This window comes from Lissotriton vulgaris, chromosome 7 (genome assembly GCF_964263255.1).
Source record: "Lissotriton vulgaris chromosome 7, aLisVul1.2, whole genome shotgun sequence".
Taxonomy (NCBI): Eukaryota; Metazoa; Chordata; class Amphibia; order Caudata; family Salamandridae; genus Lissotriton; species Lissotriton vulgaris.
In genome coordinates, this window is record NC_141695.1 from 1,666,625,513 (window position 1) to 1,666,641,891 (window position 16,379).

Sequence of the window (16,379 nt, forward strand, 5' to 3'; positions counted from 1 at the left end):
TTGCTCACACTAAAAGCTTTCCATCTTTGAGAGTCCTGCAAACGAGTCCAGTACCCCCAGAATAACCCCTCCGCACGAAATGAAGGAATAGGAGAGCACTCTCACTGGAGTGTGTGCAATGTGCCACCTTTGTCATATAAGGGTAAGTATTGAGTAACAGGCTGTAATATCCGCCTTTCTCTTTCTTTTATTTCTCTTCTTTCTCTCGGTGTTCATCTTCTTTCTTTTCTTTCTATTGCTTTCCTGTCATCTAGCTTCTAGAATCTTTACTCATCCTAACTATTCTATTCCTGCGCTTCAGACTGAACAGACTCCTTCGCTGTGGGTCCTGTTACTTAGTATCCTGTTTGGTTCCTGAAACTTGAATAAAGAGACAACAGGACTACTTCTTCAGTCTGGATCTCATTCTGTTTATCTCCACGGTCGCTACACAGGCATTACTAAAATGTGATGTCAACACTAGAGCCAACGATTCACAATTACTTCATTTATATGATCAAAGAAAGGAAATCTCTGCGATGGCAGACTACCTTAAGCAGATGGAACATTGCTTTGGGCACAGAAGTAGAAGCGCAAATAGTTAAAAGCCATTTACATTTCTTTTTAGGCAAGCCAAGGACCCTTCCTTGAATCCTAACAGGCCATCACCAATGTCCTAGTTTGATGAAGTACAGTAACCTTCCTGCACTACTCTTACACACTTGGAGATGAAGACACTTACACAGAAAGCTCCTTTTCTCCACCGGTGTCCTTTCAACGTCCGATACAAGCGACCAGCAGAAAACCCCCCAAACACCCTAAGGAAGAACATACAAGGTCAGTGGAAGAATGAAAGCCCAAATAATTTGTCTTAGAAAACAGAAGAAAGCATAGGAGATGTCCTCAAATGAATAGCAGAAGTAAATATCACATAGGAAAGGTAATAGTAGGAGAAAAGGAATCAAATGGAAGAATAGATATATGAAACTAGAAGAAAACAATGCAAGCAAATGATAGCACTGAAGCAGTCAACAGATGGATAAAAACTGTGCAGAGTAGTAAGAACATGCACCTACCCAGATAAGCAAAGCCCATAAGGAAGATCAAAAATGTTTGAAATATCCGCACTGGTTAAGAGACACTTACCCCATAAACATAAAGAGGAAACAGGCAGTCGTCATCAAAGCTCCTCGGCTGGATGGCGAGAGCATCCCTAACATGGCAACAACTGCAGAACAAGAGAGATTATGGTAAACATGGAAGCACACTAATAATGTTTTCTGTACTACGGCTACCACTATTCTCAAACACTGATTTCAGTATCCAACTCCAAACTCTCCTGTACAAAGCCAGCCACTGCTCATTACTGTCTTGGTTGCCCTGAATATCATGATTGTTTCTCTGAGCCTTTCAATAATGAGCTAGAGTCACCATTTTAAGTACTGTCCACTCTAAGTTCTGTAAGCAATAATTAGTTCTATTAACATTCAGATTTTGTTTAAAGATATATGAATACCACTTGGTGACTGAACAACAAAGTGATTGGTACAAGAAACGGGCGGAGGGAGCACGCAGCTCCCTTATTTGCTCCCCTGGAACACGTGCTGTCGGACCCCTTTAACTCTCAGTACCTCAATGTCGGTCAACTTGTGTAGTAGGGGTTCTATGTGTATAGTCAATCATGTAAATAGTCCCGCCCATGTGCGTGGACCCCGGAGCAATCAAAATAGTCTCTTAAGTTGTCCTCTTCTGCAATCCTGCATAGACCCTTAGGAGAAAATCAAAGACAAATAATGCCGCTGAAAATAACAAGGCTACACTGGCCAGTAGTTCATCCTAACGTGAAAAAGGATAGCCAGATAATACTGAAATTTAAAAAATGTTGCTAAGTTTTACGCATAGAGAAACTCCCCTTCACAAAAATCCTTTGTCATGATAGAGAGGAAGGGTTGGACAGACAAGCCCCATAGGCTGCCATTATGTGTCTGTAAATGGATACCATGCCTTTAAGGAACCCTCCAGAGACCCTCGGTATCCCATGATGCACAGCCAAAGGCTAGTTACTTCCAGTTCTTTTTTCCAGCTCCTGCTAGCAAGACCCAGGAGCATTGAGCTCTATCTTTATTGGTATATCTTCAGATTTTTTAGCTTTTTCGATAGTTTAAGTGTTTCACTCGACGTCTGAGGCCTTTACCTTCCCTTTGCTGTCTTTTTGGGACAGTTAAGCCACTTTTTTCTTGTCAAAAAGCCATCTTTATTTGACAAGTGTCCAGAATGTGGCAGGAAGAAGGCAAAGTCAGACTCTCACAGGGTTTGCATACTCTGTCTTGCTTCATCTCACGTTCCTGACTCCTGTGTCGTCGACGTCGAGAAAGAAGTCGACGCCGAGAAGCCATCGGAGCTAGTCGTCGAGAAGCCGGTCACCCTCTGTGGTCAGCATCTCCACATCTGACAGTTCAAGGTCACGGCGGCATCGACGTTCGCCATCAAGGGGCACTGCCTTTAGAGCTTCCTCTTCGAGGCCTGCCCGCAAGCGGAGGAGGGCGATTCATACCTCTGAGTACTCCAGGACCTATTCACCATCCAGGTCACCGGTACCAACTCAGCCTGTAGCTCAGTAGTCGCCGCTGCGGCCTAGGACTCCTACGCCTCCTCCCCATTCGCCGACGCCTCCGCCACCACCGCCTCAGCTGCCGGTGTCTCCACCTGTGCCGGTGATCCCAGCGGTGCCCAGAAGGCCAAGATCTCGATCCCGACTGAGACATCGCTCTCGCAGCCGGCACCGGTCTTCTATCAGAACTCGTCATTGCCACGAAAGGTCACGTTCCAGGTATACTAGGGACACGGAGTCCTCTAGTGGAGAAAGATACTCGCCGACCTTGTCGGATTTCCCACCTCCGAGGGTGTCACCTGTCGATGACATTACCACGTTCCAGGAGGTTCTAGTAAGGGGAGCGGAGAAACTGGGCATTGCACTGTCCGTGCCTGCCCCTACCACATCTGTGATCTTCGAGATGCTACAGCGGATTCAACTCTTTCATCCTCTGCTTCCTTTGTTACCCAGTTTGGAGGAACCGGAGATGGAATTGTTCCGGACGCCTGCCTCAGTGAAGTCGGCACCATCTAGACTTCAAAAGAAATACAGGCCCCCGGACTCAGATCTGGCATTCCTTCGGGTGGATCCTCATCCGGATTCAGTCATAGTGGTGGCGGCGAAGAAGAAGCAGCACACTACGGCCCCTTCGACCACAGTTCCACCGGACAAGGAAAGCCGTAGACTTGATTCTGCAGGGAGGAAAGTCTGCAGCACTGCAGCCACTATAATGAAGGCAGCAAGCTAGACTGCCCTCTTGGGCCGATATGACCGCTACTTGTGGCAGCCTCTCCAGCAGTTTGTTGAACTCCTGCCTAGAGACAAGGACGAGGACTTTCAGGAGGTTCTTAATGAGGGTCTGATGGTCTCTAAGAAGATCATCAGTGCGGCTGCGGACACCTCTATCCTGGCAGCCCATGGATATTGTCATGGTGTGACTCTGCAGCGCCATTCATGGTTGCGGCTCACCTCCCTGAAGCGGGATGCCCAACAACGGATTGTTAACCTGCCCTTCTTGGGTTTCACTCTCTTTGGTGCCCATGAGGACAAGGAAATGGCTTGTATGAAAGCGGGGGTTGAGACACTCAAGGCTGTTGGCTTGGAGAAACCAAAGGAACAGTGTAAGAGAGTCAGCCACTACCAAACGGCGCTACTCTTCCCAACGCGAACAGGGCCGTCAGGCTGGACAGCAACAGCAATTTCAGCGGCAGCCCTTTTAGAGGCGTCAGAGAGGTAGGGGCAACCAACAGTCCACATCAGGAAACAAGGGCCGGCTGGGTCTAAGCCCTGAGGGATTACTTCCCCCTCTTCTGTTACCCACTCCGGTGGGGGGGGGAAGCATTCAAAATTACCTGGCAGAGTGGAGAAAAATAACTCGGAACAATTGGGTAGTGAATATTGTTTGCAATAGATACAGTCTACGTTCCGTCAGCCCTCCTCCAGCTATTCCACAAGTTCGTTCACAATACCTGTTGCCCGAACTTAAGTGGAGGCCGATACCCTGTTAATAAAAAGGGCGATGGAACTGGTTCTGCCTCCTCAAAGAGGAAAAGGTCTATACTCCAGGTTCTTTCTTGTGCACAAAAAGGACAAACAAATTCAGACCCATTCTCGATTTGCGGCAAGCAAACAAATGGATTTGCAGAGAAAAGTTCTGCATGCTGTCCCTGCACCAGATTTATCCTCAGCTGCATCAAGGGAACTGGCTATGAGCCATAGATCTGCAATACGCATACTTTCATGTACCCATTGCAAGGAAGCATCAGAGAAATTCCAGTGGTTCCTTGTCGGCACCAATCATTACCAATATACAGTACTTCCATTCGGCCTGAAGTCTGCACCCAGGACTTTTTCAAAGTGCATGGCAGTGGTTGCAGCACACCTGAGGAAGAACAAGGTGTTAGTCTATCCGTACCTGGACGACTGGCTGATCAAAGCCTCCACGTTTCAGGAAGCACAGCTACATTTCAACAGGACGGCAGTTCTGTTGAACCAATTGGGTCTTCACATCAACATGTCAAAGTCTGTCCCGACTCCTGTTCAGTGTCTGCAGTACCTGGGAGCCTCCATCGATACACTCAAGGCAAGCGCGTGTCCTTCGGAGGAGTGACCATTATCAATCCTTCGGAAGGCTCAGGCTCTGATGTCCGTTCCCCCGGCAACGGTGAGGATGGTGTCCTCTCTCCTGGGTTCCATGGCCTCTTGTATTTTTCTCACTCCACATGCACGCCTCCATATGAGACTGCTGCAGGAATGTCTGGAGGATCAGTGGGACCAGAAACGAGGGAGCTGTGAGGACAGGATCAAACTGTCTCAACACGCTGTCCAGTCCCTGAAGTGGTGGTGTTCACCTAGCAATCTCCTCAGAGGGATTCCGTTCCACAAAGAGATACTGACTCAAACCATTGTGACAAAATGCATCTCTCCACGGCTGGGTAGCGCATTCGGACCACCTCCAGATAGTGACAGATGCATCTCTCCACGGCTGAGTAGTGCAGTCGGACCACCTCCAGATACAAGGCACGTGGTCCCAGACGGAGTCCACGTATCACATCAACTTTCTTGAACTCAGAGAGGTTCACTTAGCGCTGAAAGCCTTCTAGCTTTCGTTTCGAACCAATTCCCTGCTTGTACAGACGGACAGCAACAACAACAATGTATTACATCAACAAGCAGGGGGGCTCGAGATCGTGCACACTGTCTCGGGAAGCGCAGACGATCTGGAACTGGCTGCTGGCCAGGGAACAAACGATAACGGCAACTCATCTGCCAGGTGTGCAGAATGCTCAGGCAGACGCGCTCAGCAGGCTCGTTCAAGAGAATCACTAATGGGTCTTAAACGACGAGGTGTTGAGACATTTTCGCGAGGTGGGGCACTCCAGAAATCGATCTGTTTGCCGCCGCAGAAAACAGCGAATGCCGAGACTTCGCCTCCAGGTTTTACCAACCGGGGACACTGGGGAATGCACTGTGGATCAACTGGTCAAACAGCTTTCTCTACGCTTTTCCACCCATTCCCCTGATACCGACAGTGTTGATCAAGCTGTCCCAGTCCCGGGCCAGAATGATCCTCATTGCTCCGGAATGGCCTCAGCAGTGGTGGTTCACCGACCTCCTACACCGGTCTCTCCTGCCACATCTTCGACTTCCGTGTCGGCCAGACCTCCTCACGAAGTTCGGAGGGCAGATGGTGCATCCCAACCTCTCGTCGTTGAATTTGGCAGCATGGCTCCTGAGCTAGTGCAGTATGGACATTTAAATCTTCCTCAGAACTGCATGGAAATATTAAAATAAGCAAAGATACCGTCTACAAGGACTTCCTACGCATACAAATGGAGACATTTGGTGCACTTCTCAGGATGCAGACCCTACATCCTGCAAGGAGGAGGTCATTCTCCCGTACTTACTGCATTTGGCACAATCTGGCCTTAATTTTCATTCCATTAAGGTTCACCTAGCAGCTTTAACTGCGTATAGGAAATGCCCTTCACAAACTTCCTTTTTCCAAATCCCAGTCATCAAAGATTTTCTGGAAGGTTTGAAGAATGAGTTTCCTCCCATTAGGCGTCCTTCACCTTCGTGGGAGCTGAATGTGGTGCTGTCTAGACTAATGGAGGAGCCATTTGAGCCTATTCATAAGGCTTCTCTCCAGCATCTATCCTAGAAGGCAGCTTTCCTTGTAGCTATAACATTGGCTCGCAGGGTGAGCGAGATCAACGCTCTTTGTTGCCAAGAACCCAGCGTTCAACACAGTCTGCCACCGCACCCTAGTGCAGCGACTCAGCAACATCGGAATCCAAGAGAAGGCACTGGAGTGGATCATCTTGTTCCTCGCCGGAAGAACCCAGGGAGTCCGCCTCCCACCGTTCAGATCCGAGGCCACCGAAGTCACCTGCGGCGTACCACAAGGATCATCACTCAGTCCCACCCTCTTCAATGTCTACATGAGCCCCCTCGCAGCCATCTCACGCCAACACAACATCATCTCCTAGGCCGACGACACCCAGCTGATCCTCTCCCTCACAAACGACCGCGCCACCGTCAGGACCAGCCTACACGAAGGGATGAAAGAAGTCGCCGAGTGGATGAAGAACAGCCGCCTGAAACTGAACTCAGACAAGACGGAAGTCCTCATCCTGGGATCATCGCCCTCCGCCTGGGATGACTCCTGGGGGGCCCCCGCCCTGGGCACCACTCCCAAGCCAACGGACCACGCACGTAACCTGGGCTTTATCCTGGACTCCTCCCTCTCGATGACCAGACAAGTCAATGCCGTCTCATCATCGTGCTTCAACACCGTGCATATGCTCCGAAAGATCTTCCGGTGGATCCCCACCGAAACCAGGAAGACTGTCACCCAGGCACTCGTCACCAGCCGTCTGGACTACGGAAACACCCTCTACGCCGGAACCACAGCCAAACAGTGGAGAAGTGTGGCTCAGCGGTTAGAGGAGGCAGTCCCTGATGCAGAGGTCAGACCAGGCCCAGGGTTCAATCCCCGACGCGGCAGGGCCTGAGCTAAAAAATGTCCACGGACTTGATAATTCTCGCCTCGGTGCCTACTCGAATCGTGGGTTCACACTCTGCAACTCTGGGCAATAGCTTGCTTAATCTCCACTACGGCCCCACCGCGATGGGATGCCTGGTCTTCACCTTGGGGATGCCCAGTAGGGTTGATCTCTAAGGGAAAGGCCAGGACGGGTTCCCAAAGCAAGCGCCTTGAGACCTTACGGTGAAAGGCGCTATATAAGAACGTATGATTTATTTATGATTTAAACTTCAGAAAAGACTCCAACGCATCCAGAACGCCTCCGCACGACGCACCCTGGACATCCCCCGACACAGCCACATCTCCGGACACCTGAGAGACCTGCACTGGCTCTCCGTCAGCAAGAGAATCACGTTCAGACTCCTCACCCACGCACACAAAGCTCTCCACGACCTGGGCCCCAGGTACCTCAACGACCGCCTGACCTTCTACACTCCCACCCGCCAGCTACGATCCACCAGCCTCGCCCTCGCCACCGTTCCATGTATCCGCAGAGCTACCACCGGAGGAAGATCCTTCTCCTACCTGGCAACCAAGACATGGAACTCCATTCCCACCCACCTCCGGCTGACCCAGGACCATCTATCCTTCAGGAAGCAACTCAAGACCTGGCTCTTCGAACAGTAGCGGACCCCCCCCCCCCACAGCGCCTTGGGACCCCTCTGGGTGAGTAGCGCCCTATACAAATGCTATGATTGATTGATTGATAGATACTGTGTTTCATGCATCTAAGGTGGTCAAGAGAACTCACCCAAAGTTCCTTCCTAAGGTGATGTCAGATTTCCATGTGAATCAAACAATCACTTTACCCATGTTTTTTTCAGCATCCTTCCTCTCTAGTGGAGAGGTCCCTTCATTCCCTTTATGTGAGAAGAGTGTTGAAATTCTACTTAGATAAGACTAAGGAGATTCGTAGATCGGATCAATTATTTGTTAGTTATGGATCAGTCAGGACTGGGCTTGCTACCTCTAACCAGTCCATCTCTAGGTGGATTGTGTCCTGTATTCAACTGTGTTACCAGAAAGCTTACAAGACTTTAGGGGGTAAGCCTAAGGCTCACTCGACCAGAGGCAAAGCTGCTACTGCGGCTTTGCTGCGCAATGTTCCCATTGCAGACATCTGTAGAGCTGCCACTTGGAAGTCAGTCCATACCTTTGCTAAACACTACTGCCTGGACTCTCATGCCAGGGCAGATGCTCAGGTTGGGCAGGCTTTGCTGAGAAATGTATTTGCACAGTAGCGGTTCTGTCTGTCTTCCACAGCTGGGTTTGGTTTGTTTGGGATGGGCTTGCTATTCTATTCACATGATTAGGACTATACCAGGGCTCGAAAAAAACAATTTTTTCTTTTTTTACTAGTCCTGCATGTGTAGTACCTTGACAAATATCCTCAACTTAACTGCAAACTACTTTACCTCCAACTCTGAAAGCGGAGCAAATGTGACAAGATAACAAGTTTTAAAGGCCTCTTTATTCATTCGCCTTGTAAATCTTGTTAACTTGTCACATTTGCTCCGTTTTCAACGACAGAGGACAAAAGTTAGTTTGTTTTCCTACTCGCCAGAAAGGGCGAGTAGGACCTAAAAATAGCTTGCCCTCATTAATTCTACCTCGCAAATGCGAGCGGATTTGTAGAGCCCTGTATACACAGAGATCCCCTACTACAGAAGGAGTAGTTTCTTACCTGTAACTCCAGTTCTGTAGTAGGGGTATCTCTGTTATAGTCATAAGCATCCCGCCCTCCTCCCCGGTGAATGAAACGATAATATCCTGCAGGCTACAGGCCTGCCTTTATACACCTTCAAAAAGAACTGAAAGTAACTAGCCTTTGGCTGTACATCATGGGATACCGAGGGTCTCTGGAGGGTTTCTTAACCGCATCGCTGCTGCGGTGATTTTTGCGCTGTGCTGCAAATTGCCATTTTGCTGCTGTCATGACGAGCTCAGCTCGTCATCAGCACACGACACCCGTGGGTGATGACGAGCTGAGCTCGTCATCAGCATCGAAAGGGTTAAAGGCACTGTATCCATTTACAGACACATAATGGCAGCCTATGGGGCTGGTCTGTCCAACCCTTCCTCGCTATTATGACAAAGGATTTTTGTGAAGGGGAGTTTTTCTATGTGTGAAATGTAGCAAAATGTTTAAGTTTCAGTATTATCTGGCTATCCTTTTTTACTTCAGGATGAAGTACGGGCCAGTGTAGCCTTGTTAATTTCAGGCTGCATTATTTGTCTTTGATTTTCTCTTAAGTGTCTATGCAGGGTTGCAGAAGAGGACAACTTAAGAGACTATTTTGATTGCTCCGGGGTCCATGCACATGGGCGGGACTATTCACATGATTATGACTATAACAGAGATGCCCCTACTACAGAACTGGAGTTACAGGTAAGAAACTACTCCTAATCTTATATGAGATACAGCCTTGGTGATAGAGGTATGAGATTTCTGAATAGCACCATAATGCCCCTTCTTTACATTTGGAAAATAAAAAAAGCATGAAATGAAGGGGAAATGGGATGGCTGCAAAAATTAACGACTTAGGGGAAAGGCTGATTAGCATCGAGGCAGTAATTAGAAAGTATCCTCCGCCAACTAATACAATGGCTATATCCGTCTGCCCTAACCCTCCCCTCGCCCCCGAAAAGCATAAGTCTGGTATTAGTAAAAACGGTGTAACTCAAATACAGCCCCCCTGTATACCTACCCCAACACGCCCCAAAGTAATCTTAAAATCTGCGTTAAAACCTCATACAGTGGCTAGATTCGCTCCGGTAAGAATGCCATGTATCAACCTACCTCCTGAAGCCGCCCCATATGTCTCCGTCCTCTCCGGGGTCCCTGCCCTCACCCAGGGAACACATGAATCCCAGCAGGATCTGCTAAACAAGGTCATCTTGTGGCTACAAAACAATAGACCTTTGCCAGCTCAATTAGATGGTGGTATCCTGAGTGTCAGGAGGGTGGGATGGTTAGGCATGCTGCCCAAAGACATCGCTGGGGACTTGGTGCTAATCGAATTAAAAAACAGGAATGTTGTCCCCTATTTACGATTTTGCCCCCCCAAAAAAAGACACGGCACTATTCGCATTTGGGATCTGTATCATTTTTACACGAGCTCCCCACATATTACATAGAACCAACTTTTTAGCCTCTGATGGTTCTGAACTTTTGTCCCAATTTTTTTATTTTTAAGACCCCACCCTTATGAGGCCACTCATAAGTTTGAGCTAAACTGACAGGGTAGGATGTAACTGATAAATATATTGTCTTAGAGTTGTTTCATCGATAACGAAACCCTTGCATATTGATTAGCTGATTCGCTATATTTATTTAACCTTGTTTTATTAATTTTGCAATGATCTGTTACTGTGTTTATGAAATGTTACCCTTTTTACTGATGTACTGTTGATGCTTTTATGATTTTTAACCTAAAATCGAATAAAGCTGATCAGAGAGACAGAGAACAACTAATTTAGGTACTGCAGCTGAGCAAGACTATATCATAGGCTGTTTAACTTGAAAGCCATTGTTTAAGAATTCTTGACGTGTTGATGTAGCACTGTGCAAATAAGAGTTGAAGCCCTAAAGGGAATTGGGACTTCTACAGGTAACGTAGCTAAGGTCAACCAATAACCTGGTTTGTGACTATATTCATTTACTCTGCGTACACTTACAGCTTCCTCGTTTTCAGCAACTAGCATGCCTTCTTCTCAGATTGCTATGGCTTCTATTAAAGTGGAGCACTGACACAATATTAACTCTAGAAAGGACATTGCATTTAATAATGAAAGCAGATGGATGGTCTAAAGTAGTGATGTAATGTTGCATAGTTTGGTCAAATGGTAGGGGGCTGCTTTAGTAACTAAACGTGTTTGAGAATGAAAAGATAAATTCAGATCAAACTTAATCCCCTTATTCCTAAACTTAGACGCGGGCTTTGGTGAGGGCTCAAAATCACATGGCCAGAACACGATAAAAATCTTGATTTACACGCAATAGTAAAATTTCCGTTTTACTGGTGTTTAAACATAGTCTATTTAAGTTCTTGCAGTATTGTACAGCTGTTTAACACGACTGAGCCCCCAGTATCTCGTCCAATTGACAATGAAGATCTACCACAATTTGGGTAACATCTGCATACATTTGCTATTGAAGACCATGGGCCTTGAATACTGAATAAAAACATTCAACCATAAAGAACACATACAACAAAAAATGCAACGTCTAGAATATCTGTATACTGGCTTGACCAGTTTTTGGATGCTTATTGGGTGGAAAACTAGATTGAGAAAATAAATGAAATGCGGTTAAAATAACCATACTTTAATAACCCTGCATTATGTAAAAAATACAGCTCCCTCAGCAACCCAAGTTTTACTTACATATGACAATAAGGATCATGCAGAAGAGCTGAATCCCTGACCCGAGAAGTGAGCTGAGGATCATAGGATACTGGGGTGGTCGGAAAACATCTCCATGTACGAGTTTCCACCCAGATTCTTCCATGGTATCTTCCTGTTTTTCAGGAGAGAAAACGCACAAGAGAAATATTTATTCTCCACATTCAAACCACTCATACCAATGACAAGCAGACCATCCCACTACCATATATAATTTTCCATACACGTTTTGCAGGGCCTTTCACTTATGCAAAAACCACAGGGTGTATCCAACATTAAAAGGCCTGAGCCCACTCAATAACAATCACGTCAGTGACTCTTTAGACAAAAGAAGATTTAAGAACACATACAATATCATCTTCCTTGTTGTAGTTTGCAATGTCTTTCCGCAACGTCCGGATAATAATCATACTCAGTATACCTGAAAGAGGGAGGAAAAAGCAAATTCAAGCTTTAATGCTTGTACTCGGGAAAGCAAAGCACACCACGCTATAATCTGTGTTTGCATAGCTGATATACATAATTTAAGTGCCCACTGGATTGACTGCTGAGCCCCCATACACAGCCCATTTAAATAATTGCACCAATGTTCTTTTACAAAGTTAAAAGTAATCTTACGGCGTACACCACAGACAAGGGTTTGAACATCTCCATCACTTTAACATGCAGTTTATGTGGTGCCCTGCTATTCTACGGCTGGTTCTCATCAATCTATGATCAGGAATACAACTCCTAGGAAACTAATACTGGACAGGTGTTTACAGAAAATATAAAGCTAGGAACAGCCAATAGATTCTACACATCTTCATTCATTAGCTTGGTTACTTAGTATATGGTTAGAAGTTCAATACCCGTCAACCCCTTTGCACGCATACACCTGCACATGGAAATACTTTGACATCCATGACGCATTTAAAAACAAGACCATTACCTAGACTGCCGAATCGCAACCTGGCTCCAACTTCAAAATGTTAGGAATCTAGCCAGAATAGTAAACTGGCGAGGTCAAAGTTATGGCCCAATCAATTTCAAGTCACTGATGAAGGTGCCATTGTGATGGCAATGAACTCTGATAATAAATCAATTTCACAGAAAGTTGCAAAATTAAAACATATGCCGTCCGCTTGAACAACTAAATCAGTACAAAGTTGCTGACCTAATAACTGTCCTCGCAATGCAGAATTTTGTTTTTAGAATATATCGCCAAAAGGAGTGTAGTGAATGGATCCAAAACCTATGCAAAGTCATGGTATTTGTCAAATGTAGTTCGTTCTAGTCCAGCATTAGCAATGAATGCAGTGCGTTAGAAAACAGGTGGAAAATGCCCCCTGCGTTTATGGATTGGCATGTTATTTAACTTTTTGAAATGTTAAGGTTAAACAAAGGAGAGGGATGGTTGAATGATGAGCAAAAAATAACTAACTGAAAATATAACATCCTTTCAGCAGGAAATAAACAGGTATTTTCCATAAAAAGTACTTGAGTGATGCTCAAACTGAAAAACTTTGATCTGCATGTATAGTACGGTGAAATTAATTCACCTGAAAAGCGGTAGACTCAATGCATTTAGGCCGAGGCATTCCTGACCTCCAGCCCCCAACAGCGATTGGTTCCCACTCATTAAGTGGCAGGAGCACAACATTTGCTTGGGATAATGGAAAGCATAGTTCAGTAACTAGGATCAACCTAGACAGCAATGTCGAAACTACTCTTACTACCTGTTCTTGTGGATGTGGACAAAGCAAGAACTTCATTTCAGATAGGTGCCTAATCCAATGCACTATGTTTGACGTTGGTACCGAATATGCCACTTACCAGTATGCATCTGTTCTTGGCATGTAGGGCTGCTGACATTCATATCTGTGCATAGATCGCCGCCTAGTATTGGGTCCGGATGATCGCACATTGTTGTCCTGGAAGAGTCTTCGAAGCATCACGAGATAGGTGGCTCCTCCCCTGGACTACAGTGCGCATGGGCATCGACTCCATCCTCAGATTGTTTTTAGCCATTGTGGCCAAGATGGAGTGAAACTAAGTGAATGATGACCATGCTAGAAGTATGTGTGAATGCCGCAGCTGCTACGGGCACCGGGGAGGAGGGCGGGCGATATGAATGTCAGCAGCCCTACATGCCAAGAACAGATGCATACTGGTAAGTAGCATATTCGGTTCGAGGCATGTGGGCTGCTGAATTCATATCTGTGCATAGAATACATAGCAGTCCCTCCATTAACGGCGGTCGCCTGTGCCAGCTGCAGCAGCTTGGAAAAGAGTTTTTAGAACAGCCTGCCCTACAGCTGCCTGCTGTTTGGAGTGCACATCAACACAGTAATGTTTTGTAAATGTGTGTGTGGTAGAGACCATGTGGCTGCTCTACATATGTCTTCCAAAGGAATATTTACAAGGAAAGCCATGGAGGCCCCCAACTATCGGATGGAGTGGGCCCGTGGTGGAATAGTGAGAGTGCGTTTGGCTTTCAGATAGCAGATCTGAATACATTTAACGATCCACCTGGCTATACCAACCTTGGAAATGGGGTTACCTTTGTGTTGTGGCGCAAAGGCAACAAAGAGTTGCTTAGTCTTCCTAAAATCTTTGGTCCTATCTATGTAGTACATTAGGGCCCTTTTGACGTCAAGTGTGTGGAGCATTCTCTCCGCCAGTGACTCTGGATTTTGGAAGACACAGGCAATTCTATAGTCTGGTTGATATGGAACTGAGACACTACATTAGGAAGGAATTTAGGGTTAGTGCGAAGCACCACCCTGTTAGAATGAATTTGAATAAAAGGCTCTTGGATAGTTAGTGCCTGGAGTTCATTAACTCGTCGTAGCGACGTAATCGCTATTAGGAAAGCCACTTTCCATGTCAAGAATTGAAGCTCGCAGGAATGCAGTGGTTCAAAGGGGGGGGGGCCCATCAGCCTGGTGAGGACCACATTGAGGTTCCACTCCGGAGCTGGTGGTGTCCGCGGAGGAATGACTCGTTTGAGTCCTTCCAGAAAGGCTTTAATGGCAGGCACCCTGAAAAGTGAGAGGTGCTGTCTGTTTTGGAGGTAAGCAGCCATTGCGGATAAATGTATGAGAATGGAAGCATAGGCGAGTTTACATTTGTACAAATGTAAGAGATAACAAATGATGTTCTGAATAGATGCATCCAGCGGGTTAATGTTGTGGCCTGCACAATAAATGACAAACTGCTTCCACTTCGCCGCATAGCATGCTCTGGTGGTGGGCTTCCTTGCCTCCCGGATGATGTCCATACAGTCAGGAGGTAAGTTGAGGTAGCCAAATTCTTTTTTTTTTTTAAAACTTAGTTTTTATTGCAGATGCACAGATATGAAAAGGGTGACGGCGGTAGCATAATTCAAGCATGTCAAATACATTCCGGATATATGTCTTACAGCCCCCAACGTTACATCGACATATAGTCCATAAAGCAGTCCGATTAAATCTTCGGGTTACACTCAGCGCATCCCCGCCTCAACATAAGCAGAGGGTGCATTAATCATCTGGGCATCCACTTTTCTGTTTTATTTTAATTAAACTCCCCCCCCCTCCCTCCCTCCCTCCCCAACAAGTTCAGATGTGAGTGCAACGTTAGCAAAACAACCGCTCAGTCAAGGTCGAACAGCACAAGCACAGTAGGGGCACCTACAGATCTCACCTACCCCGACTCCTCCCTCCTCCCGCCTTTCCTGAAGCCCATGGCCAGAGAAAACACTAGGCATGCATAGCGGAGTTGATATGTAGTGTCCCTTCCCATCAAGGTCTTCCCGCCGATCTCCCCCCTCCCCCAGCCCCAGGTCCTCCCACGGGTTCTCCCCCCCCAAGTCCACCATCGAGCCCATGGTAGTGCCGCCATTTTGACCAAATCTTTTTGAACTTATTTGGGCATCCCCTTGATTTGTACGTCACTCGCTCCGCCGCCATGTAGAGGTCTAATCCCATTCTCCATTCACCTACAGTGGGTATCGTCTCCGCCCCCCAATACTTGGCAATGTCACGTTTTGCCACTACCAGGGCCAATGTCAGGAACGTCAGTAAAGGTCGGGAGGTAGCCAAATTCTAAGACCTCAGGAGCCAGATCGCCAGGTTCAGCTGTTGCGGATCTGGATGCGGAATGTCGCCATGGCTCTGCGTCAAAAGCCTGGGTGTGAGGCGCAGCCTTTGATGCGGTACCACAGACAGTTCCAGAAACGTGGTGTACCATGGTTGGCGAGCCCACTTTGGAGCAACCAGGATGAGAGTCATCGAGTGCTGCTTCAACTTGCGTGCCACCAGCGGTATTAGAGGTGCTGGGGGAAAAGCGTACGCAAATTTGCCCTACCAGTTCATCCATATCGCATTGCCTTGCGACAGTGGGTGTGGAAACCTGGTGGCAAAGCATTGGGATTTTGCGTTCTCCTTTGTGGCGAACAGGTCTATCTCTGGGTGACCCCACATTTGGAAGTACGGGTGGGGTACTGATGGATGTATCTCCCACTCGTGCATTTGGTGGCTGTACCTGCTGAGCAGGTCCGCCATCTGATTGTCTTTGCCTGGGAGGTGTTCTGCCATGAGGAAGATGTTTCTTTGAATGGCCCACTTCCACATGCTCAGAGCCAGATGAGAGCTGTGGAGAGTGTGTTCCTCCCTGCTTCTGAATGTAGTACATTGCCGTCATGTTGTCCGTCCGGATCAACACGACCTTGCTGCACAGAAGTACTTTGAAGGCCTTTAGTGCTATGAAGTCCGCCATCAGTTCCAGAACATTGATGTGCATCTTCCTTTGCTGTGGTGTCCATAGTCCCTGCACAGTGTAATGGAGTACATGAGCTCCCCATCCCTGGAGAGAAGCGTCCGTCGTCAGGAT

At 47.0% G+C, this 16,379-nt stretch overlaps 1 protein-coding gene across 1 annotated transcript in view; it reads right to left on the minus strand.

The window, feature by feature from the left end:
- Positions 1–16,379, minus strand: part of TM9SF4 (transmembrane 9 superfamily member 4) — a 124,088-nt gene that overhangs the window by 6,542 nt on the left and 101,167 nt on the right. Inside the window, exons 9-12 of the mRNA XM_086932675.1 lie at positions 11,876–11,946; positions 11,508–11,640; positions 1,126–1,207; positions 722–797 (exon numbers count right to left, since the gene is read on the minus strand). Of these exons, the coding sequence (XP_086788801.1) occupies positions 722–797; positions 1,126–1,207; positions 11,508–11,640; positions 11,876–11,946 (362 nt within the window). The remainder of the gene's footprint in view (positions 1–721; positions 798–1,125; positions 1,208–11,507; positions 11,641–11,875; positions 11,947–16,379) is intronic.